General features: G+C 35.8%; 10 protein-coding genes across 10 annotated transcripts; 3 read left to right on the forward strand and 7 right to left on the reverse strand.

The window, feature by feature from the left end:
• Nucleotides 1-18: 18 nt before the first annotated feature.
• Nucleotides 19-1,892, forward strand: PHYBLDRAFT_112426 (hypothetical protein; the record flags this gene model as incomplete). Its single annotated transcript, XM_018428282.1, has 6 exons — nt 19-268; nt 332-534; nt 584-858; nt 932-1,144; nt 1,212-1,621; nt 1,672-1,892. 6 exons carry the CDS (start codon nt 19-21, stop codon nt 1,890-1,892), a joined length of 1,572 nt encoding a protein of 523 aa, XP_018291895.1.
• Nucleotides 1,893-2,189: 297 nt separating this feature from the next.
• Nucleotides 2,190-2,917, reverse strand: PHYBLDRAFT_158813 (hypothetical protein). The gene is made up of 5 exons (XM_018433861.1): nt 2,890-2,917; nt 2,695-2,813; nt 2,614-2,638; nt 2,478-2,554; nt 2,190-2,307 (listed from the first exon to the last, which is right to left on the reverse strand). Exons 1-5 carry the CDS (start codon nt 2,892-2,894, stop codon nt 2,282-2,284), a joined length of 252 nt encoding a protein of 83 aa, XP_018291896.1. The 5' UTR covers nt 2,895-2,917; the 3' UTR covers nt 2,190-2,281.
• Nucleotides 2,918-4,236: 1,319 nt separating this feature from the next.
• Nucleotides 4,237-5,313, forward strand: PHYBLDRAFT_64812 (hypothetical protein; the record flags this gene model as incomplete). The annotated part of the gene is made up of 5 exons (XM_018441350.1): nt 4,237-4,263; nt 4,303-4,354; nt 4,754-4,873; nt 5,107-5,154; nt 5,228-5,313. 5 exons carry the CDS (start codon nt 4,237-4,239, stop codon nt 5,311-5,313), a joined length of 333 nt encoding a protein of 110 aa, XP_018291897.1.
• Nucleotides 5,314-7,931: 2,618 nt separating this feature from the next.
• On the reverse strand, nt 7,932-9,347 carry PHYBLDRAFT_112159 (hypothetical protein; the record flags this gene model as incomplete). The annotated part of the gene is made up of 1 exon (XM_018428265.1): nt 7,932-9,347. The coding sequence occupies one exon, from the start codon at nt 9,345-9,347 to the stop codon at nt 7,932-7,934; it is 1,416 nt and encodes a 471-aa protein (XP_018291898.1).
• Nucleotides 9,348-9,630: 283 nt separating this feature from the next.
• PHYBLDRAFT_145331 (hypothetical protein) lies at nt 9,631-12,895 on the reverse strand (the record flags this gene model as incomplete). The annotated part of the gene is made up of 4 exons (XM_018431418.1): nt 9,631-9,675; nt 9,733-9,875; nt 12,694-12,803; nt 12,861-12,895. The coding sequence occupies 4 exons, from the start codon at nt 12,893-12,895 to the stop codon at nt 9,631-9,633; spliced, it is 333 nt and encodes a 110-aa protein (XP_018291899.1).
• Nucleotides 12,896-13,715: 820 nt separating this feature from the next.
• Nucleotides 13,716-14,666, reverse strand: PHYBLDRAFT_168287 (hypothetical protein; the record flags this gene model as incomplete). The annotated part of the gene is made up of 4 exons (XM_018435832.1): nt 13,716-13,844; nt 13,888-14,114; nt 14,183-14,202; nt 14,428-14,666. 4 exons carry the CDS (start codon nt 14,664-14,666, stop codon nt 13,716-13,718), a joined length of 615 nt encoding a protein of 204 aa, XP_018291900.1.
• Nucleotides 14,667-16,520: 1,854 nt separating this feature from the next.
• Nucleotides 16,521-18,499, reverse strand: PHYBLDRAFT_124840 (hypothetical protein). Its single transcript, XM_018429012.1, has 5 exons — nt 18,392-18,499; nt 18,071-18,337; nt 17,747-18,008; nt 16,708-17,640; nt 16,521-16,637 (listed from the first exon to the last, which is right to left on the reverse strand). Exons 1-5 carry the CDS (start codon nt 18,490-18,492, stop codon nt 16,587-16,589), a joined length of 1,614 nt encoding a protein of 537 aa, XP_018291901.1. The 5' UTR covers nt 18,493-18,499; the 3' UTR covers nt 16,521-16,586.
• A 180-nt stretch (nt 18,500-18,679) lies between these two features.
• PHYBLDRAFT_124844 (hypothetical protein) lies at nt 18,680-19,643 on the forward strand. Its single transcript, XM_018429013.1, has 3 exons — nt 18,680-18,690; nt 18,875-19,021; nt 19,282-19,643. Exons 2-3 carry the CDS (start codon nt 18,889-18,891, stop codon nt 19,539-19,541), a joined length of 393 nt encoding a protein of 130 aa, XP_018291902.1. The 5' UTR covers nt 18,680-18,690; nt 18,875-18,888; the 3' UTR covers nt 19,542-19,643.
• Nucleotides 19,644-19,664: 21 nt separating this feature from the next.
• On the reverse strand, nt 19,665-21,106 carry PHYBLDRAFT_181393 (hypothetical protein; the record flags this gene model as incomplete). Its single annotated transcript, XM_018438462.1, has 8 exons — nt 19,665-19,819; nt 19,877-19,933; nt 20,003-20,421; nt 20,480-20,525; nt 20,610-20,664; nt 20,707-20,751; nt 20,813-20,842; nt 20,913-21,106. 8 exons carry the CDS (start codon nt 21,104-21,106, stop codon nt 19,691-19,693), a joined length of 975 nt encoding a protein of 324 aa, XP_018291903.1. The 3' UTR covers nt 19,665-19,690.
• Nucleotides 21,107-22,315: 1,209 nt separating this feature from the next.
• Nucleotides 22,316-23,269, reverse strand: PHYBLDRAFT_77863 (hypothetical protein; the record flags this gene model as incomplete). The annotated part of the gene is made up of 2 exons (XM_018443306.1): nt 22,316-22,673; nt 23,174-23,269. The coding sequence occupies 2 exons, from the start codon at nt 23,267-23,269 to the stop codon at nt 22,464-22,466; spliced, it is 306 nt and encodes a 101-aa protein (XP_018291904.1). The 3' UTR covers nt 22,316-22,463.
• Nucleotides 23,270-23,329: the final 60 nt, after the last annotated feature.

A 23,329-nucleotide genomic window follows, 5' to 3' on the forward strand; every position in this document is an offset into this window, starting at 1 on the left:
GAGCAAAAGAAAAAAGAGATGACAAACCAATATTTTCCTAAAGAAAAGGCATACAAAAGGAAGAACAGTGATGACAAAAGCCTTACTTCAACACGGTACGGATCGATTGGGTCGATTGATGAATATCCGGCAAAGATAAGAGACTGGGACGAAAACTTTGAATGGACAGAAGAAGAAGAACGTCAATTGGTCGCCAAGATTGACAAACGCCTAATGTCGTTCGTTTTGCTCATGACATTTGTTCTTAACATGGATCGGACCAACCTTTGTAAGCGCATATTGGCTCAAATACGCGCTTATTTAGGACTTAAAACTTACCTCCATACCTTAGCAAATGCCGTATCTGATAACCTTGCAATTGATCTTGGATTTACCAACGATGGTGTCAATACATCTATCATGATATATTCTATCGTATTTGCTTTATTTGCACTTCCGTCAAATGCTGCAGTTAAGCATATTGGAGCTCATATTTGGATTCCACTTCTTATGAACTCTTGGGCAATAGTAACATGGGCACACGCCTTACTTCATGTGAGTTTACTCTCTTGATAATCTGCATTCTCAAACATATTTATTATAGGATTTTAATGGGTTTATAGTTATAAGAATATTTATTGCAATAACCGAGGCTGGATTTATTCCGGCTTGTCTTTGCTATTTGACTGAATGGTACAAATCAAACGAGCTTTCTACACGCTTAGCATGGTTTTGGGGAGTTCAGGCTTTTGCATCAGCATTCAGTGGTCTTTTATCTTTTGGGGTTCTTCAAATGGCTGGATTGGGTGGGCTTCAAGGTTGGAAGTGGCTATTCCTTGTAGACGGTATTGCTACGCATATTGTCGGAATAATTGCTTTGTAAGTTCATCAATAGACTACTTTGAACTCAAAACAGATTATAATCATACCTTTTCTTTTGTTACTTATTTAGTATGTATTTGCCAGCTTCCCCAGAAAGAACATCCGGCTGGATTCGTTCTCGCGAAGGGTGGTTTAATGAAAGAGAGGAGCGCATAGCAATGCGTAGAATTGTACGAGACGGCCTAACAAAACAAGAACAGGAAAAACCTATATCAAAACAAGATGTTATTCTTGCTTTAAAAGACACAAAGCTGTGGATACACCTGAGTATTGCCTTTCTCGGGTAATATATGCCTTTATATCACATTACTTTTACTGACGGTGACTTGCATTTGCATTTGCTTCTTTAGAATGATGCCAAGCATCCCGATCCATAACTATCTTCCGACGATAGTTAAAGAGGCAGGATTTTCGGCCACTGTAGCAAACCTATTGACTGCTCCCGCGTACCTTATCAACCTTTTGTTTTCGATCCTTATTGCCAGAGGAGCAGAAAAGAATGGAAATGTATCTTTGTATTCGCTTGCTGGATCGGTGTGGGGTCTCCTCGGATTTTTGACGCTTTTTTATCTACCTGCAAGCACAGGTCGTTGGAGTATATACGCAGCTACACTGTTTACTGCTTCTGCACCTTCATGGCACGGGATGCATGTCGCATGGATGTCGTCTAATCTGGCGCCGGCGGGGAAGCGAGCTATAGCACTAGGTGCTATAGTCGGTGCAGCTAATATCAATGGTGTGCCTGGTGCCCAGATATATCGTACGTGTTTTTAAGCATAAGATAATTGAGAATACTGACTTTCTTTATAGAATCCAATGATGCACCTCGTTATCGGAGAGGAAATGGCATATGCATTGGACTTCATCTGGTGGCTATTTCTTTATTCCTTGCATTAAGAAGCCGGTATACATCCGCAAATAGCTTGCGTGGGCAAAAATGGGAGTTAATGACCACCGAAGAAAAAGATGTCTACAATGAAACTAGTCGGGATGTCGGTAGCGATCGTCTTGACTTTCAGTTTAAGCTATAGATATTACTTGAAACCTGCTGAAAAAAGTCTAGCTGGTTTAGAGTGAAGTGTACTTGTTTAAAATTAATGTATGAATTGTAATATACGTGTAAAATAACGAGTCTGTTTGACTTTTAATGCGTAATGATATAAGCCTTCCCCTAGAGCGTAACATGTTTTGCTAAATTTAGGTATACAATGAGGCATTTGGATATAAAATTCCCCATTTCTGGATTAAAAGTAGCCCATTTTCCAGTAAACGTTTATTTTATAATATTGTTTTTTTTAAAAGAAAAAAAAAGATGATAGGGAGCACGTAATTTGGGAATTAAAATTTATTGAATGTAGAGTAAGGTATTAAGTAATATGTATAAACTAAGAGATGCCAACTATTGTAAGCCGTATCCAATTTAGCAGCAAATCTCATCAAGTTCGCCTATAAAAAGAATGAAGAAAGAGTTAATAAAGCAAAAGAATCAAATACAATCTCTTGGCAATTGTGCTAATACAAATGCACCGTGTCAATCGGAAATATACTTACAGCTATTAGAAAACAAAGAAGAACTGTGAGTGCTCTGTAGATAGATATATAAAAATGGTTGACTTACCAACAAATAGCATCGAGTGCACAACAGCAACAAATTGCTTCCAAGCAGCCCTTAATACAACCACCACCACTCAACCTTTTTAAATGCACAGAATATTAATAAAAATGAAAAATGTGGATTTTTGCTACTTTTACCTCAACATTGAAGAGAAGGATGACTCTAATAAGTGACAGAGTGTTAGTTTAAGAGCTAGTTATCGAGTCTGATCAATATACCTTTCTGCTGTTGGATCTGATCAGAGTCAGGACTGTTTTTGGCTGAAGTAGACATGATATCTTGTGTAGCAGGATAGCCAGTGGAGACCATGGTGGGAGTGAGAGGGATAGAATCAGTACTATAAAAGCACAGAGGGTTAGTTGTTATCATAAGCCGGTTGCAAAATATAGTAAAAAAGAGAGGGTGTTATGTACTTCATTTTGAATAAAAGGTAAGCAGAAGAGAAGAACGAACTGTGGAGATACCAATATCCCACCAAGCAAAAAGAACCCCTATTTATATGCAAAGATATTAAAAGGAAAATGGCTTTTGATGCCTTATAGTCTGGGAATTAAAAAAAAAAGGGAAGGCAATGATCGCTTGAGAAAACATCAATTAAGTCATTGATTCTCTCAGCCCGAAAGGCTTAAAGGGACTACGTCATGTTGCCCAAGAAAGCTCGTGTATTGTGGGTAATTTCGATTTATCTGTTTATTCGGTAATTGTGTATGTCTTTGACCCTCACAGAGCATAAAACAAGCGTCTAATGATGAAGACCTGCTATCATCTCGATACACTAATTCCAGAAAAATAAAAATCTAAATGACACCAGCCATGTAGTAGATTGAATATTGAATATTGAATATTGAATATCGAGGTTAATATATTTATATTTATATATATTTATTATACTTCAATGGCGTAAAATATATAAATATATATAAATATACCATATTTAGATAAATTGATTAGCCAATAAAAATAATTGTATACTTTAAGATAAATTATCATTTTTATATATATATTTATATAATATATATACAAATATTAGTTACACTAGAAGCTAAAATTAAGCCTTGATATAAAAGTAAACGGGTCTTGGCATTCTGACTATGTATAACATGTGCGATTATCACTGGCTTTTTTTTATTGATTTATTCTTATATGCTTTAAACTTTTAAAAACAAATATACGGCTTTTACAGAAGACTTGTCAAGAACTTTCTGCCTATGAAAAAGGTAGGCCTGAGTCTACGGACTGAATTGCTTGCTGATCAGGAGCAACATACTCCAAATCTGATCTGTTCTCTTACTCAGTGTTAACAAGAGCCCAATATTTGCAGCTGGTGGTCATGGTATAGATACTAAAGATAGTTTTTTTTCTAAAGTTATTTTTGATACGTTGGTTACACGTTTTCAAAATTTGACTAATTGAATCAGTAAATGATTTGAGATTAAACTTGGTACAAATTTGATCTAAAAATATTTAACTGTTTAGAGCTGATTTGAATATTTTCTAAAAATTCAGAGTATATCTCCAAATATTATATTACTGAAGTCGAAAGACATTCAATTTTTCCAATGGTTGTTTAAACATGCAGGCAAAAGGAAATGCCAAGATATTCAAGTTTTCTTTTATTGCTCACACTCCCCTTTTTGTATTGGCTTGGACATCATTTAATATTACAATCGTCTTAAACACGCAGAAGTCTATTTAAAAGAAAAGGGAGAGTTTTGATACTGTAATTATCATCAATGTCGTTAATTATTATAAGAAACACAATGTCAATCTTCCTATTAGATTTCCAGGTGAGATTTAATCTACACTATGTAATGTATTGTAAAAAGAGAAAAAATGAGACTGGAAGTCTTAATATCATCATCAAAAACTTTGTAACCTGTGTGCAAAATATAAGTCTATCGTTACAAAACACCTTTGATTTTTATTATTGATCTAATTCCACGGTTTATTCAATTAACTTTTTTTTTGAAAAAAAAAAAATAGTCAAAAATTGCTATATACGTTATTATATGAATAGAGATGGTTAAATGTATATACGGCTATCATTACTTTTATATATAAAACAGATGGGCAAAAAAAACGCTTGGTAGCCGTTTATCCGTCATACTATAGATAGACACAATGTGTGGCTGGTCAATTATAACATGCCACAATTGTACATTCCCATTTATTATTATTAAAGAAATCGATCTTTTAGCATGTGGTGGTCAGCACAGTTTAATACAAGATGTTTAAGAAATAACACATTCAAAGCATAGAATTTTTACTCTAATATAGTGACCCTTGGGAGTAGGAATTTCATTAGGATTTCCAGTTTTTCTACAGCTACAGTTAGCTTCGATAATATGAAAAAACCGTTTAAGTATTTTACTAACCTTGATGAAGATTCACCTAATTGTAAGTAAGAATTAGTATCAGCTTTAGATGGTCTCAGACTTAGTTGAGTTACAGCTATTAGTATTACATCCATAACACGAGCTAGGATTTTTGTGAGGGGTTGAAGGCGTTATTGAAGCAGGCTCAGCTGAAGATTCATCCTTCTTTGAGTCAGTATAAGCGGGAGGGGAGCTATATGTAAGTATAGCGTAAGTTTGGTATACTACTTTTGCTTTTATTCTAAAAACAAAAAGTTGACCAATACCTCATTTTAATGGGTGATAGTAAGAGCGAAGACGAAGGTATTAACAAGTGTTAAGAGGATACTAAAGCTTAGAAATGATAATAAAAAAGCAGAATATTTATAATGAGTAGATTCTGTGGGTGTAAAGAGGCTTAAAGAAAAAGCTTGTGAAATTGAATTAGATAAGAGCATCAGTGTATCTACCCGCCACATTTAAACCATTTTGGATACTTTTTTTTTCTGTATATAGATCGATGATGTATAGAATTATATTGCCATTGGCAAATCTGGTATATTTCACATATATTGTGCTAGGTTGCACCTTGGATACTTTCAACCTGTGGTTATGCAAGGTTGATTTGCTCAGCAAAATGTTTTTTTTTTAATAAATATTAAGTGTATTTTAGATAACATCCTTGCGAACACTTGGTGCTACTATTAGAAGAATCTTTGGGAAAAAATGATAAGAAATATAATAATATATACTCTCATCAGAAATTTCCTTACAAAAACCTCATATTCTTAAGTTTTTTTTAAAGCCAAAAACATCAAATAACCCCTATAAGCCCTCAAAACAATTGTTGTAATTTTCTCTTTTGCCCTACTCATTCAAAGAACTTTAATAAAACTGAGCCTGTAACAGCTCCATACAAACATATTCTTGAGATTTTAAAATACCTACATCGTTCTTGGGAACGAGTATATATTGAATTAGGTACAATTTAAGAATAAAATTAAAGTGATTAAAAATATATTGTCTATTACAGACTGAGAGTACATGTCTACCTATCTAACCAGGTACACTCATAATAAGATTTGGGCGAATTTATGGACATAATATTTCCAGGTATTTGGCCCTATAAACCTCGGAACTTTCTAATGCAATTATTAAAGTCTTGGTCACTATAACCCAATCACTCGCCACATTCTTTATGCGTGATGTATTGAGTTTAAATTAAAAGTTTGTGAACCATCAGTCAACGCTTAATCTTTTAGGTATACTTGGTCAATTTCCGTAAAAGCTGCATGTAGCTTATGTGGTTGTACTACCTTGCCTAAAACGAGTATATTTACTATTTCTGGTACGTATTTTTCTACTTAACTGTGAAGCTGATCCAAACCTTTTCTCCTAATTTTATTACAGACATGCTAAGCAAGTCAGTTGACAAAGAGCAACATAAAAGTTACTACAGACTTCATTCTTAACTCTTGCCCCTCCCATAACAATATAGCTTTATATTTGTTAAAAAAATCTTGGCCTAGATGTTCATGTGTGGGTAGAGTAGTACCAATATAATCTCCGACACAGACCAATTGTGTTATCTACACTATCGCATTCACCTATTGTTTTTATATAACTGTAGCAAATGGACACTATAATAATGGTGCTCAATTTTGCCAATTTGATGCATACACACACTTCTAATGTCCGACATTTAAAAACATCGTTTAATGGTGTAAATATCGATATTGTCATTTTTTCATCTCTTAATATCTCCATGAATATTGGTCTGTGTTTGGTCAAACAAGCACTGGGCATCATGGATCAACTTGTTAAACAGCTTTACTTAATAAAAAAAGACACAAATTCTTGATTTTTTTTTAGGTGCATACCCTAAGGGAACTTTTGGATCAAATATGTCTTTGTGGTGTAAATATCCAGAATCCTATTAGTAAATTGTTTTTTAGAGTGAAAAAATGGGATATTTAGATCAATATTTGAGTAATCAATGTCAAACAACGTTTAAATAGTAGATAATAGTACGCTTTACCAGGTTACTTAAATATGTAAGAGCATTTTGCTTAATGTATTTGGATTTATAGCTGATTTTCTGTACTTAATTTGAAAATGAAATGCTTGTGTGGTAATATTACTAGTAAAGTTTGCAAGTAAAGGTAACATAAGAGCTTTTTTTAGATAGAGATGTTCTTATTATAAATTTATCTAAATGAATTTAACCAGAGGATGTTGTTTTCTGGTACAATAACCAGTACAATATGAAAGTTAGGTGGATCTCTTACAGTCATTTGCTATTTCAAAATACCGAGAATATATTTTCTGCAATATATACATTTTAGCCCACCAAAGCAAAGGTTATGAAGGTAAATAAGAGCAATCTAGAATAATGTCAAGCAAAAGTCCACAAAAGATGACATATAAATAAGTATGTTGTGATGCTGAGAGATGTGCTTGGTTATATAATGTCGGACTTCAAACAATATAGCTAAAGAAGTTGTGTTTTTTGTATGGAGCATACAAAGATACATCCCAAACGATCAATACTCAGGTCACAATAGTCTTATAGGTTAAATTGTATAGTATTTATGGAGTTAATATTGAAACAGCAAATATGAAGCTTTAAAAACATATATACATATATATATATATGAATATAACAGGAATAAGCAAAGACTTTTATAAAATCTTGAGCTGTGAAATATACATGGTAGATGGTATATATAAGTATAATACTATATTATAGAGTTCATCATTTTAACAATTAAACCAAAAATTATAATTATTCTATAGTTAGGCTAAGTAGCCATGGTATTATATTAAAAGAACAACTTGGATCAGATTTAATTAGATCAGATCTACCGGATCAGATCAGCAAGATAGGCTCAACCTTGATCCCCCTCGTTGATCAAAAATGAAAGAAAAAGAAACACATCTTAACAGATTTTTTTTTAAAAAAAAACATATGCTGAATTTATAGTAAATTAATAATAGATATATGTATTTGTGTTTTATTAAGGAATTAAATAAGTAATGTATGTGTATATGAAAGTGATATTATGTATATAAATGTTGTATAATGTATTTTTAGGGATTGTCTAATGGGTGGCTGTCTTACTACGAGCACGAATACGAGCTCCGTAAAAGTAGAATGCGTAAGGAATAGGAACGATAGCCAAACTGATAAAGGCTAAAAGTGTACTGGCCCACTGGTTACCCATACCATGGTACATCTGAATGATAAAAAGTGGGAATGCGGCACCAGTACCGGAACGCACGAGTGTCTTTGCGGCAAGAGCCGAAGTCACATAACGAGGGAAGCAGTCGATGATATAGTTGTTAGCAGAATAGTACACCAAGACCATTCCGAAGCCAAAAGGAATACCAGAAGAAACGGGTCCAAACCAGTGGACCCAAGAGAAGGAGGTCCAGCCAAAGATAAAGAGCGAGACAGGAATGAAAGGAGCTGCAAGCATCATACCAGGAAGGCGGTTTTCGGGAGTAGGTTCACCGGTAGGATTCTTTTCACCAGATCGTTGATAAACACGTTCAAGCCAAGGAGTGACTAGAAGTGCAAGAAAGGTACCGACAAGAACGCCACAGAATGTTACGCCAACTTCGCCGTCATTCATGTGGTGGATATCGGCAAAGATGATTGGATAGGCAAAGAAGAAAGCGTAAAGGAGAGCGTAGATAATGGAAATATACATGGACATGAGCAAAAGGATGGGTTCGGTAACAATCATTTCAAAGGGTCGGATAAGATTGGATCTGAGCAATTCGGACAAAGGAGTAGGGAATTCTTCTTCAACAGTAACATAGCTAGGGTCACCAGTTTCTTGTCTTAATCGCTTAGCACGTCTAGCCAAAAGAACAGGATGATAAGTCTCGGGCATAAGACAGATAAGAACCCAGAGGACACCAGCAAGCATCATGTTGACCCAATAGATCCAGCGCCAGCTTTGGGTACCAACAGAAATCCAGCCACCAACAATAGGACCCAAGACAGGACCAGCGTAAGGGGCAGCGGCAAAGTAGGCAATGGCATTACCACGCTCTCTTGCGTGGAAAAGATCACTGATACTGCCACCAGCAATAGTAAGACCAGCTGAGGCAAAGAAGCCAGAAAAGAATCGGCAGACAAGAAGTGTTTCGATGTTCTTTGCAACTGCACAAGGGATATTGAAGATGACATAAATGAAAAGAGCACAGACATATATAGGCTTGCGGCCATAAAGCTCAGATAAGGGACTCCACAACAAAGGGCCAATCATGAAACCAAAGACCATGAGTGAAACTTGAAGAATAGAAATTTCTTTACTGACACCAAAATCTTCCATAGGACCTTGCAGACGACCAGTGACCACAGAGGAACTGAATGCAGCAGAAACGACAAGACTTGCGACTAACATTGTGTACATCCAGCGTGTTCTGGCTGGCCAATTATTTGGGTTTTCTGGATCATTTTCTTCCCAATTTACATAGTGAACTGTCACTTTTTTCTCGTCAGGCATAACATTTGATTCAATATCTCCATGTCTTGAAAGATAAGGGTGTACTGAAACGGTTTGTGTAGTAATTGAGGGGCCAAGTACAGGAGGTTCATTGACTGTGCTTGTCTCAGAATCAGATCCGTGAGTATGTTCATGCGTCTGAGATACTTTTACTGTAGAGGGGAGCATCTTAAAGAAATAGTGATAGACTGCCCCAGGTTTAAAGAATAAGAGTTTTTTTTTAATATCGAGGTTAAAGAAGCGTGATCTAAAGGCTCTTTATATACTACCTTATTTTCAATATTTAGGCGCATGGACCTTTAACGACGGCGATCTTCTCCATGTTGGTCTACCAGTGTACGGGGAAGATATTACCCGTTGTCGGTCAATTAAACAATCTCTTTACAGATGACACAACCAGTGAGTGGAAGTTCAAATGAATTGTAAAGTGGTTCAGAAAGAATGGTCCGACATAGTCCGTAGCCCGATTGACGCCAATACGTTTTCTCGCCATGTTACCGTACAGAAGGCTGGAACAATAGCCGTTGTCTATCGTAAAAAAAAAGAATTGAGATTAAGACATATATAAAGGGGTGTTTTTTGTTCTTCCTTGCAAGATATCAAAACTTGTGGCATACGACACATATTATTAAGAAACATCAAATGTTCTTTAATACGCTATGTTTTACTTTTTGTATTTGGTAAATATCCTAGAATTTATTTCTCTTGTTGCTTGACTCATAGCCAACCAAATTCGATATACCAATGTTAACTACTAAAGTAATATACGAGATTACTGGGTAGGCATGTATCCCAATGTCAAAGCTTGGGCCATCATTTCATATATCTCAAACATAAAAGCTCATTAACATAAATATTCTTGTCAACCATGTCAATTTTGCCGATCTTAATAACACAAAACCAATTGTAGCATATATTTCTTGTAGGGTATTTTTTGATACACATGTAAATGAATTGTGTATAATGGAAAAACAAAGACGCTTAATATTCAACTCCATGACAATTGCGTGAGATTTTTTTTGAAACCACTTTCTGGATCATTTACTCTTACGAATGGATAAATATTTAACTGTCGCTCTCATGGCTCTATACGATACATTCTATATCCTTCATCTTGAAATCGAAATAAGTGTACCTTACTTTATCAATCAAATTTGAATCCCGGGATTTTTCATTTTTTTATTCTTTTTTTGGAAAATTATCTTGCCCAATATCAAATAACGCAATTCTTTCTAGCATATATTCTGGACTGCCCGTAGTGCCATAAAATATTTTGCCCTTCTCTAAGATTGTTTTCAAAAGACAATCTCTATGTATACCCAAGTAGTCTCTCTGCAGAAAATATACTCTTTTCTATCAAACCAATGTTTAGTAAGAAGCATATGCTCTAATGCCTACTAGTCTGGACAGTACATATCTTAGCAACCATAAAGATGAGTTTTATCATATTATGTTAGCACTGATAAGCTAATGTTAGTTGGTATATTGAATTAAAGACACAGTATTTTCTTAGTATAGCTTGTAATATGAAAGAGTCAAATGTGTGATCCGAAAAATAATTAAACTATGTGCCTTTTTTCTAACATGTGGAAATCTGAATTCAGATCAACAGTGAATAAGAAAGAGAAAGTTATTTAATAAACCCTTATTTTATGTGTAATGGTAAGCTTGTTTATAAAACTTGGGTAGCCTGTGTCCTTTGGAGCCCTTTTTTTTGTATATATACATTTGGCTGTAAAACAGTGGGGAGTGTGTACGATATATGCAGCTGTTTGGATTGTCCTGTATTTACAACCCCGTCGATTTAGTAGCACAGGATATTACTTCGGTATTTAAATTGGTGATAATTGAATAACAAGAATAAATACTGAGAGGATGTGTATATCATAAAAATGCCAACAAAATCAATATCAAATTTGATAGACATAAATCCATCTTATGGACCAAGATATTAAAAGTCTATGTAAGTAAACCGCATAGAGGGAGAATAAGCTATCAAAAAAATCTAATAGAAGCCTTAAAACTGTATAAGATAGAGAAAACCAAAGGTCTGGTGTTGATACCTGGTCCATATGGATACAGAAAAGTCTAAAGCCAATATTACGGGTCACAAAAGGTTGGTTGGTCCAATTTTTATGTCAAGTATATTCTAGACATTGTACAAGTAGTTTATTAGTTTTCTTTTGAATGAGGAGGTTATATCGTATTCTTAGGGTCTGAGGTATAAAACCTATTAAATAATCAAAGTGCAGGGTTCAATAAAGTGGTAATGTTCGTAACTGTCCGTAGGGTCTGTCTAAAAAAGTACCCTATAAGAATTCAGGACAATGTCTGGAATTCAAGCTAAAGCTTTATGTGGTCTTGTATTACATATCTCAGACGCACATACACTGTCTTCATTTCAACTTTCAGTCTAAATGGAAAAACAATGACACAGGAGAAATCCGGATATTAATTTAAGGTATAATAATAGAGATAAAAACAAAATTATTGCCGTAAGAGTGTTACAATGATCCATAAAGCGATCTGAAAAGTAGTTGGTTGGGCTTGGGCTTGGGATCAAGGTTTGGATTTCTTGATCGATCCAAGGCGAGAATATAAGTAACTAAAGGTTATCTTCTTTAAATGTTAAATAACCTGGTAATTACATTATCTTAGCTCAATTACACTAATCTCATCTATAAGTAACCATGTTTCTATCCAAACGAATCCTGATTATGAGTTTTAGCCAACCTGTACTCTCATATAGAACTATATAGGGCCTAATGTCACCCAAAAATGGGATGACATTTCAAAGCGGGGTTTAAATATGTTTCAGTGGTCTTGCTTTCGAAATTCATCGGTTTTTTCAAGCGTCCTCTTCCGGACCGGAGTGTAGATATCCGATTTGATTTCACTTTGAAGATCTGATTACATACATGATCATGGGACTAAACATAGATAGTTTTGGGTAAATCAGATAAATAGCCTATATAAATGACTCTCCCAACATTGAGTCCAAGAATTGAACAATGTAATTAAAAAAGAAAAAAAGAAAAAGGGGAAAATATAGTATTTTTACTTGGGTTTCGGACCTTTTCATAAAAAAATTCGAACCATCTTTTTCTTTTTTTTTTGGACCTTTTCCAATTTCATTTCAGACGTAGTCCTTTCATTTTTGGAAATAATTCTTTTTTAATTCCAGTCCAATTCTTTTACAGTGTTTCTACTTGAGATTAAGATGATGTTAGTTTTTTTTTTCTGGGCGAATGAGACTTACTTTTTAGACAATTTGCTTACCTTTTTTGGACAAACAAAAAAAAAGAGATTTGAGACACAAAAGAATAGAATAATTAGTGTTCTTTACCTGTAAGCATCTTTAAGTTTGCCCACCGTAGTGAAGAACAACCGCGTTCATTGTCGCGCTTTGTGTTATTGCTGTTGTTGTTGTTGTTGTCAAAGTGTTTGTCTGCTTTTCTAAATAAAGATCAATCAATCAGAATAAGAAGATAAAGATAACATAAATAACATTACTCACAATTTGTTGCACAGCTCATCAAGAGTGGCATAGTAATTTATATTATTCAATTCGTCTTTTGATAATAATAGAGTCTCCTTGGTTTTATTCCAAACCCGGCATTTTTATCATTTACTAATAATGAAGTATATTTCCAGCGTTCCAAGCGAGCAATTGCTAATTTATCGTTCTTTACTTCTTGAGTTTCTGTCAATGCATTGCATGTTACAAATATTGGGGAATTTTATTCTAACCGTCTTATCTTCTTGTGTCGAGGTTTTGAAAATCTATTACCTGATTCATTATTTTCATTGTTCTCATCATTGGCTTCGATTCAGAATCTTGGTATCTTCTATAGTGTTTTTTCTTTTTTCAAAAAATAAAATAATGATTAGACGTAAAGAAGCGCCTTGAATTTTCTTCCAGCTTAAGTTCAATAAAAAAAAACATCGTAAAATCAAAAAAAAAGAAATTTGAAGTTTTTAACGATGAATACGACCTCTGTTATACAACTGATCCAACTGTTCCGCTATTTGCAACCAAAAGAGGAATTTACAGCGAAAGATCTGACCTCCATCAATATGATTCCTGTGAAGCTAAACACTATTTCGAGACAGTAATTTCAAGGAATTGAGAGAAGGAATAAATATTGAAATGCCCAGACTATGAATGAAATCTCCTTGTAATCTATGAACTAGTTCCTCACCAATTTTGATGTACTATCTAACCGCCATTTGGACCATAAAATTACTAACAATCTCAAAATGACAATAATTTACACATTGTTGATAATAAACAAAAAAAATCTTCAGCTTTATTTACACTTTATAGGTATAATAGAGATAATACAATACATTAAAAAACTACTTTGATCAATGAATGGGGTTTGTCCGGCAATTAAACTTTGCAACAGTATCATCATTTTCAATCAAATGGATGCTTTCATATAGTTCGACTTCAGCAGTGCCCGGAAATCTGTCCACAAAATTATTTACTATGTTCTTATGGTTACTATGAAATTGACAATATTCCTATCTTTTTTACCCCTTTCATGTTTCTTGCGTAATCAATTAATTCAACAGAGTTTTTGCCACAAAGTGAAGAGAAGCTTCTCAACGCCTTTTTGTCAAAGTAACTAGAGTATACCAATACAACCCCAAAAACTTCTGAAAACGTAACCATTCTTTCCTCATAAATCTTTGGGTTCACTACTGACACTGGTAATAGGTTATAAATTTCGTCCAAAAACACAATCACTTGCTGTTTTGTTTCTAATCAACGACGATTGTTAGATTTGGTATTAAGTTGGTACTTGAGATTTAAGAAACTAGGCACTTACCAAGCTTGATTTCTAGGTTACTATCAATATTCTTTATCGTAGCCTATTTTCTTCCAAAAGATCATCATGAAGGAGAACAAGTGAAGAAGAAGTGCTCTTGAGAGTCGGAAGAGAGCGAGCAAATAAAGTGGGTAGGAGAGGGAGAAACGAGAGGAAGCAAAGAGTGAAGAAGGGCTTGACAGGAAATCTTGTCGTGGAGGCCACTAAACCAAAAGTTGCGAGCCACAAGGGGAAGGGGAAAAGACCAAAAATTGCGCCAACAACGAGAGCCAAGAGAGGAATCGGGATAGCAAGCACGGACTAGATGGTGGGAACACAGCCCGCAGAAAGTGCAGGTGGAAAGACGTGCCCAAGTTTGAGAAGGTACAAGCGCATGAAAGAAAGGGGACAAGTCAATGGATGGGCCATCTTGAATGGGGAAGGGCGGATATTGTTCGGCCAATTCACGAGGAGAACAACAAGCACGAACGATGGTTGGATGCATTGTGAGGGTGTTGAGTTGGATTCGACCAAGGAACTTGTTAAGAACACGAGAGCGCCGATGGCGGCTGGTGATGGAGATCGACCATAGCAACTCCAGGGCAGGGTCAAAGGCGCAGAGTTGGGAAACCAAGAGATCTTCCCAGGATGGGGAAAGGCGTGCTTGGGACGCAGAAAGTATCCAAAGAAATCAAAGGGAAGGTGCTGCGTTGAAGAAAACCATCATAATCATGAAGGAGAAAAGGATTGCCATAAATACGTGTTTTTAATGCGATGAACTGAACAGTTAGATCATTTGTATAACAGAGGTCGTAATCATTATTAAAAACTTCAAATTGCTTTTTTTGCTTTTACAATGTTTTCTTCATTGAACTTAAACTGAAAGAAAATCCAAAGCGCTTCGTTATAATTAATACACTCTAAGAAAAAAAAAGGTGTAATTTTTTTTTTGAAAACACTTACAAGCTCTTTAACATCTTACAAGCTTTACAATGTTTTAGGCACTTTAAGCCTAATTAGGCACATTAATAAATATTTTGACTTTCCCGGACCACAAGTTATACCCATTTTGAAATGATCTTTGCATGATGGCTATATCTTTGAACGAAAGGGTAAAAAGAAGTGTATTTTTTTTTCATTTTTTTCATTTTACCTTTTTTTGACTTTTGTCTTAAAAAGGGTGGGATTTTCAGCGTTTGCTTCTGGCGCGACTATTTGGTAACTTCAATTGGTGCATTCATACTTGTTCTGGCTTTTTTCAATAACAAGCCTTGGGTTGTTTCCTGGGAATATAAGTATGTGAAATAAACAGAAAGAAATAGTATGCGTAATAAGGGAAAATAGATAGTAAAATATCCAACAAGATTGCGTCACATTTTAATGACAACAACTCATTATTAACACAAGCAAGCCCTATGATATCTATGTATTTAATGATGCTCACCATTAACGCTGTTTTTCATTTGAATTGGCAAATTTTCTCATTAAAAAATGACAACATCAAAATGTCTAAGTGTTATTAGTGCCATCAGTTAAAAATGGGGTAATAATGAAGCTTAACATTAGGAGCAGAACCTGCAATATACTTGTTACACCAAGCATTTGTCTTGATTGTGAATCGGTGAATCTTTAAGCTACCACATACCATTTCAAACCCTCTAGCAAAACCAGAATATTCTTGGACAAAAAGGTCAGTAGAAAAGGCTCATGAGCTATTTGAGCAAGAAAAGTGTGTACCCCAAGCTATTCTATTTCTTTATCAACTTAAACACGTCGGATCAGAACTCGATCATATTTCAACATACTTTCGCTAACATTCACAATCTTTTCTTTTCCCAATTTTTTTATCAATTTTATTTGATCCGAATAAAGCTGGTCTTTTAGGTTAATTACTGTAGGAAAAAGAAAAAGAAAACGATTTCCGACGCCGGTTTATCAACGGAAGAATGTTTATGATTGATAGACAAAGAAGATGTTTGTATTCAAAGACCAATTGCTGTACTACAGACAGGTCTTTTTTTTTATGTAACACATAAGGCCTGTCTACTATCTATGTTAAATTAACAGTAAGAGTGTTCTACAGATACGAGATAAACGTGCCTGGTTTTATATCTATATCAATGTTTTGGCCTATTTGTTGGGATGTGACGGAACAGACCGTATTTAACTGGAACTCATTCGTAAACACCGATCATTCCAAATTCATCAAATCACACCATCTCCAAGTACTAGGATTTCCTACATAATACTTCACATGCTATAAGTATTACAATGATAAAATGAAATGAAGAACTGACTTCTCACATAATAAATACATATATAAAATTTTCAAACGTATTGATTTATATAGAGGGCGGATGAGGATAAAATGATATTTTTTTTTAAAAAAGAAACAATGAAATACAAAATTATAAGCGAAAGACATCTATTTCTTCTTAGGCTTAAGGGCAGCCTTCTTGCGCTGCAATTTCTCGACCTAGAATTTTGGTAGTAAAGATAAATAAATTAGAAAATCGGTCCCAGGAAATAACTAAAAAATAACATACCTCGGCAACCTTCTTCTGCTTGCCGTGCTGCATCTTCTGGTAGAGCTTTCTCTGCTTGTTGGTCATCATTACTGTGGCCATCTCCTTCTGCTCTTCCTCTTCAACCTCTGCCGCTGACCGCTTCTTAGTTGATTTCTTTGATGCTGTGGGCTTGGTTTCTGCGTTTGTAGATTCAGAGAATGTGACACCAGCTGCTTCTGCCTTAAGTTCACTCTCATATACATCTTCCTTGTCGTCCTCCTTGTCCTCGGCGACAACCTCTTCTTCCTCTTCTTCTTCTGCATCACTATCAATGGCACTTCCAGGTACATAATCACCCTCCTTGGCCTCAACGAATGGACTCAAATGAGGAGGGAGAACCTGTCCGGGCTCATATGTCTTTGAACGAAGAATTCTGCGTGCGTTGATGCAGTCTGCAATCCACTGGGGTTGTACGTAGGCACGGCCTAATACGCGGTTGCTGACAGTAGGACGATCGCTGATCTGGTGAGTAATGCGCTCGTCGTTCTCGGCGAAAGGAGGGTTTTCTCCAACAGAAGGATCCCAACTGACTTGTCCACCGCATGAGCGGATCATGAATTCAAGAGCATAACGAGGGGTTTCACGAGAAATGAAAAATACACAGTTGGCAAACAATTGTTGGAGGTTGGATACCTCATTTGAGGCGTCCTGGATCTGGCGCAATGTGACAGTATCCTTATCCTCCTCTCCACCGGCTGACTTGAACTCATCCAGGGCAGCAACAGCATCTTCAGCGGTAGCTTCTGTCTTGGTGAGCATAGCATCTCCGGCATCAAAACCAGCCATCTCAGAAAGGTTTGGAGGATATGCGATGTTGAGTTCGTTGTAAAGACGGTAGTTGACAAAACCGGTCAAGGTGGTGTAGAATTCCAAAAAGGTCAACATAACACGGAAATCAACATCGGTAGGGACCTATAAAAAATTCCACAAGAGAAAAAAATGTTTTTTTTGTTAATTTTTTTTTCTCTCAGCAAACCATTCCTCTCATGTGTATATAGACAATAGCAGTAATACTAACAGCTTGGGAAAATTGGTAGGGAACAATCCAGGTAATGGTCTGGCCCTTAATCTCGGCTTGGTAGTAGATACCCTTGATAGAGAAAAAGACCTTACGAAGGCACTTTGCCTTCATTACATAAGCCTGGAACTCAGCGATCAACTTCTGGCAGTCAGCAACAGCCTTTGCCTTAATCTTATTATCTGCGGGCATCTTGGAGAACAAGAAAAGCATCGAGAGAGCGTCATCAAGATCACGGAGAGCATCGATAAAAGAAGGATATCTATAAGATGTTGAAGAAAATCAGCTCTAGAAACCAGTCTTGTAGGACGTTATTTTAATTACCTCTCCTTAACGATATGATCCAAGTTGTAGACAGGCTTGGTGTTCTCTTCGAGGGACTTTGCTGTGCTGTATTCGCCCTTGTGAAGGACACGGTTGAGCTTCTTGGCGAATGCCTTGTAGTCACGGAACTTCTGCAAGAGGGGTTCATGGAGGAGGTATTGGATGTCTTTAATGTAGTAGAAAGTAGCAGGAGCAGTAGATCCCTTGTTGGCCTTCTTCTTGTTCTTGGGATCACGAGGGTAGATTCCCTTGAGAATGCATAGACGTCTAGATCAACATGTTAATGAGCAGATCTCGGCTACAATCGTAATAGTAATGTACCTAAAGTCAGCAAGAGAGATCTGGAGCTTGTTCAGGGCTCTCTGTCTGGTGATGAAGTTGGCGGCAGCTCCTTTGACTCCTTTCTTATTAATTTTACCCATTGCTGTGTGATGCCTGCAAGTTTTTTTTTTCAAACCTCCTCCCTTTTCTTTTTACAACCAAAGACAGGTCAAGCAGTCTCTTTGTGACAGCGTTTCCTCAAGTGTCAATTAGTGGCTTATCATAGCTTCTGCCTGTGCTTTATCTGCATGTGTGTGGGCCAGACATCCGTTCCTTCCCTCTTTTTGTTGACGCATCAGGTAAAGAACCCCATCCATGGATCCATCCATCTATCCATCCATTTAAAAGAGGACAATATGGACTGCAAATTATATGCTGCTTTGAGAATATTTTATTTGGATGGATATTGGACTGGATGTGACCCAATTTCATTTTGCTACTTTTAATATGAGCATAATTTTAATAATTTATATCTATGGATAGCTCCTTTATTCAGCATGGTCAGAGTCTCTATCTTGAACGATTGTTTGAACAACATCAACAACGCCGAAAGCCGTGGCAAGAGACAGGTCCTCATCCGTCCTTCCTCCAAGGTTATCGTTAAGTTCCTGTCTGTTATGCAGAAGCACGGTAAGGCCTTGTTCAAGTTTACGATTTTTTGAATATATGTGTACAACATATTCCATAGTATAACTAGTCTGAAGTTGAACTTCCACAGCTTTTGACCTTTAAATCTATGGTAGAATAATTCCGGGATTTTGCATGGGTGCTACTTATATTCAAGTAGTATCCTGTACTATCTCGGATACATTTTTTTTTAAAAAATTACTTTATGGATATTCTTATTTTTATTTTGCAAAAGCTAAATTTATGAATATTGATATAAATAGGTTACATCGGTGAGTTTGAGGAGATTGATGACCACCGTTCCGGCAAGATTGTCATCCAGCTCAACGGTCGCTTGAACAAGTGCGGTGTTATCTCTCCCCGCTTCAACGTCAAGCTTACTGAGCTCGAGAAGTGGACTGCCAACTTGTTGCCTTCCCGTCAGTTCGGTTACCTCGTCCTCACCACCTCTGCTGGTATCATGGACCACGAGGAGGCCCGTCGCAAGCACGCTGGTGGCAAGATCCTCGGTTTCTTCTACTAATTCATCACTCATTGGCTCATGTCAACTGAGCGAGCGATGCAATAATAAAATAAACCTACGCTGCGTATATATACACACACATACACACATGCATTCACAATTATTACTATTACTATTATTATTATGGTTGTACATTTATGCAAGTCGATTTATTGGGTAGACTTTAATTGGCTTAGGATAGCTTGTAGATCAGAGTAATAAGTTATGCTCTTGAGTGCTGGCTGAATATCTTTGGGATCTATTGGGATACCACAGGAACGTTGATGTTGGATCAAGATCTAAGTAATATCGGGCAAGATCAGATCAACAATTCAAGTAGTCCTTGATTGGCTTACTTCAACAAAATTCCGACGAGAGACATCAAAATCAAAAAACTCCATATACTCTTTTGCCTACATATATTAAAGTTTAAGTACTTGTGTGCGTGTGTATGAGAGTGCATAACACTGTGTCTTATGTACCTTGCTCATCAGCATGTGACTAAGATACCCCCTATCACCATTCAATGCAAATTTTATGTAGCAAAGACGTTCTCGATCCAGACAAGAGTTTTGTAGGCTTTCAACTAGCTTTTGCTCTTTGTGAGTGGTTTGAGATTCTTGATGTCCTTGATGTCCTTGTTGTATATGTTGTTGTGGCTGTGGTTGTGATTGTAATTGTAATTGTTGTTCTTGGTATTCAGGAGTGTTATTTGTTGATACTGTCGTGGTTATGGACTCGTCTAGTAATGAGTGGTGTCTGAGGCGGATCCATCGTCTCTTTCTGACAAAAGACCGAAAGTGCTTGTAATTGCCTTTGAAGTTGTCAGAATCGTTTCTTTCTTTGGGCTTCTTACCATGCCATGAAGCGCCATGAAATTTTAGTGCGTATTGCCATCCCGCTTATTGTAAGTTGAGTATTAGTATATAATGAATGTATGATGTTATTAAATAAACTACCTTCGTCTACATCTTCAGTCATGTCTACCATCCACTGTTTGTGAACCTGTCCAACAAAAAGACCATTAGCGTCATTTAAATTGTGAACATACATATGTAGCCTAAATATTCTCTTTTGTATTTTCTTTACCCATTCCCAAGTGGGATCTGGAAGCTGGTATGTCTTGATGTTCATTGGTGTAAATCTATCACAGTAAGTTAATCAATACATCATGTCGATATTTTACCTCATATCTTTATCACACCATGGATCCGGGTCGAATTGAAGTAGGCTAAAAGGGTGGATTGATGTCGTAAGTTCCAAGTTTTTTTTTGGGGGTGTGTGTTACGTACGTCTTTGAGCTAAAACCAACTATCCAAGACCTAGGTCAAAAAAAGTTAATAACATAATAAAGCAAAGGGTTGGATCGTTTTTGCTTCATTTAATTTTTACCCTCGTTGACATTCATACAGGACATCATAGACGTATTCTTCCTTGGTGCGATCATGAGATGGGAGTGATGGTAACGGTAATGACGGCCCGGAATTTGGATGTTGTTTTGGTTTATGAATAAAATCTTTGAGTGGTTTTTTGACATGAAACGCCCTCTGGTGGTTCTCGCCTCTAATACTAATGCTTGCAGTCATTTTCCCTTTATTACTAAGAAAGAGGAATAGTAAAGTATGTATATATAAGTAGAATAAGAAGAAGAAGAAGAAAACAAAAGAGAGAAAAAGGACGAGTTTATATTTAAAGATAAATATATTATAATATATTTGTTTTTATTTTATTTGCTACCTGTTCGGCACAACTTTCCTTGTATGCGCCTGCTTATGTTTCCAAAAATGGAAAGTGTGCATATATAAATCCTCAATTTTCTAATCAATAAGGTATGATTGAAATGCTTTTAATACTATGGGCTATTATTCATTTTATTGGCTATAAATCTAGAAAATACAGGCGCGTTTATTTATTTATAATTTCTCTAATGTAGAATGGATAAGTTTATTGACTGTGGTAGATAAGCAGTTAATGGGTATAAAGACAAAACAGTTGAATTGTCCATATTGTACTATGTATATGTATGTATATGTATATACCAGTAATACTTTTTCTTTTCTTGATCAAGATTTCCTGTCTTGATTTAATGGTGTTCTCCAGCACACGGAGCAAACTCATCCCAAGCAAAATGGTTTTTCAATATAGATATGGAAATATTAACTCAGGAAGCAGTCAACTGTCCAAAAATGTAAGAACCAGAAGCTACATCTAAAATGCCCTCTACAAATTGGAAATTATAAAATAAACAGATATAAAATAATGACTAAATACGAATATATTATTGGGGAAATTAGATGGTTGAAATATTTCTGTTAGTAAAATAAATCTAGTGTTAAAAGTATCTCTAAAATAACGTCAAATCCTTGGGACATTTAATTTCTTTTCAGTCCCCTATTTTAGCTCTGCAAAAGTTTAGAGAAAATACGTTTTTGGAACAAATTAAGTGACTGACAAAAAGTTGCTATATAGAGTTTGTGATAATCTATATATGTAGCTCATGGTATTTTCCCATTCGTGGATTAGTTTGCTCCCTATGTTGGAGAACACCATAATTGATCTTTTGCTTTCAAATATGTAGTCAATTCTGTTAGTACAGAAAAAAAGGTACATTAATGGTAATTGGTGATCTACTTTCCAAGACTCTTCCTTTTCACATTTCCCTCGCTAATATTTTCTTGAGGATTTCCAATTGTAGAGCCATGTAACTAATCCCCATTTTCTTTTTGTTTGGATTCAATCAATCCAATTGATTTGATTTTGTTACAATATGATTATTATAGGAGCACATAGGATATCCAAACGTATGTCTTTATTATATCTCTTTATTTCTGTATGTGTATGTGTATGTGTATGTGTATGTGTATGTGTGTATGTTCGTTCCGTTTCATTTCGTTTTTGTTTCGTTTTTGTTTCGCCTCGTTTCGTTTCGTTGTTGTTGCTGTTTTAATGACGACGGGACTCGGCAATCACGGCAGAGAGCTCTTCGATCTTCTTCTTGGCACGGAGGAAGGTACCGAGTCTCTTCTTAGTGAGCTTCTTGGCGCGCTTGTCCTTGGAGTTCTTGATCAATTCCATGACACGACGTTCATAAGGTGCGAAACCAACAACTTCACGAACTATGCTGCGTACAAAGGTAGTACGCTTGGATGCAGCCTATTGACAACCAATTATTTCATCAATATGTTTTTTCTCTCTCTCTCTCTTATATATATATATCCACGTGCGTATGTGTGTGTGGGTCAGCATTCACTAGTGATTGATTCGTTTTTTGTTTTTGTTTTATGAAATGTCGTAACTACAATTGTTGATGTGCATAATGTTCGAAATTCACAGCCAGTTTTTCGAATATTTCTTTTTCCTCATTGCGTGTGTTTATTGACTAGAATTTATTTTGTTGTTGTTGTTTCTTTTTGTTGTGCATGAGGTGTATATTTTTGAGCAGTGAATGTTCATTGACTTTGTACTAATTTCGTACGTATGATTTTGTTTTGTTTTGCTCTGTTCTGCTCTGCTCTTATTTTGTCACAAGAAATATATGTATATACATGTCCAAATTCATGCACAGGGTAATGACAATAATGATAATAATGACTGATAATTTTATTTCGTATATAGTGTATGTATATATACAAGAAGGGGAGAAAATGACTTACGCCCTTGGTGTAAGAAGGGGTGATTTTGAGTTCACGACGAGTGGTGATGTGACCCTTGTTGAGACCAACAGCAATACCAGACTTGGAAGCGACCATTTTATGAGTAATAATAAGAGAAGGAGAAATATATTACAGGGTGTGGCTCCTTAATAAGAT

The sequence above is a fragment of the Phycomyces blakesleeanus genome (assembly GCF_001638985.1).
Source record: "Phycomyces blakesleeanus NRRL 1555(-) unplaced genomic scaffold PHYBLscaffold_10, whole genome shotgun sequence".
Classification (NCBI taxonomy): Eukaryota; Fungi; Mucoromycota; class Mucoromycetes; order Mucorales; family Phycomycetaceae; genus Phycomyces; species Phycomyces blakesleeanus.

Excerpts from the sequence above, each read along its gene's own strand:
- PHYBLDRAFT_158813 (XM_018433861.1), bottom strand. Across the intron at positions 2,639-2,694 it reads TCAGATCCAACAGCAGAAAG|AGTCATCCTTCTCTTCAATG; the intron begins GTATATTGATCA and ends GTCACTTATTAG. Across the intron at positions 2,555-2,613 it reads TCCTTCTCTTCAATGTTGAG|GTTGAGTGGTGGTGGTTGTA; the intron begins GTAAAAGTAGCA and ends GCATTTAAAAAG.
- PHYBLDRAFT_124840 (XM_018429012.1), bottom strand. The coding sequence starts at position 18,492 with ATGGGTAAAATTAATAAGAAAGGAGTCAAAGGAGCTGCCGCCAACTTC. Across the intron at positions 18,338-18,391 it reads ATCTCTCTTGCTGACTTTAG|ACGTCTATGCATTCTCAAGG; the intron begins GTACATTACTAT and ends ATGTTGATCTAG. Across the intron at positions 17,641-17,746 it reads CCTACCAATTTTCCCAAGCT|GTCCCTACCGATGTTGATTT; the intron begins GTTAGTATTACT and ends AATTTTTTATAG.
- PHYBLDRAFT_124844 (XM_018429013.1), top strand. The coding sequence starts at position 18,889 with ATGGTCAGAGTCTCTATCTTGAACGATTGTTTGAACAACATCAACAAC. Across the intron at positions 19,022-19,281 it reads GTCTGTTATGCAGAAGCACG|GTTACATCGGTGAGTTTGAG; the intron begins GTAAGGCCTTGT and ends TGATATAAATAG.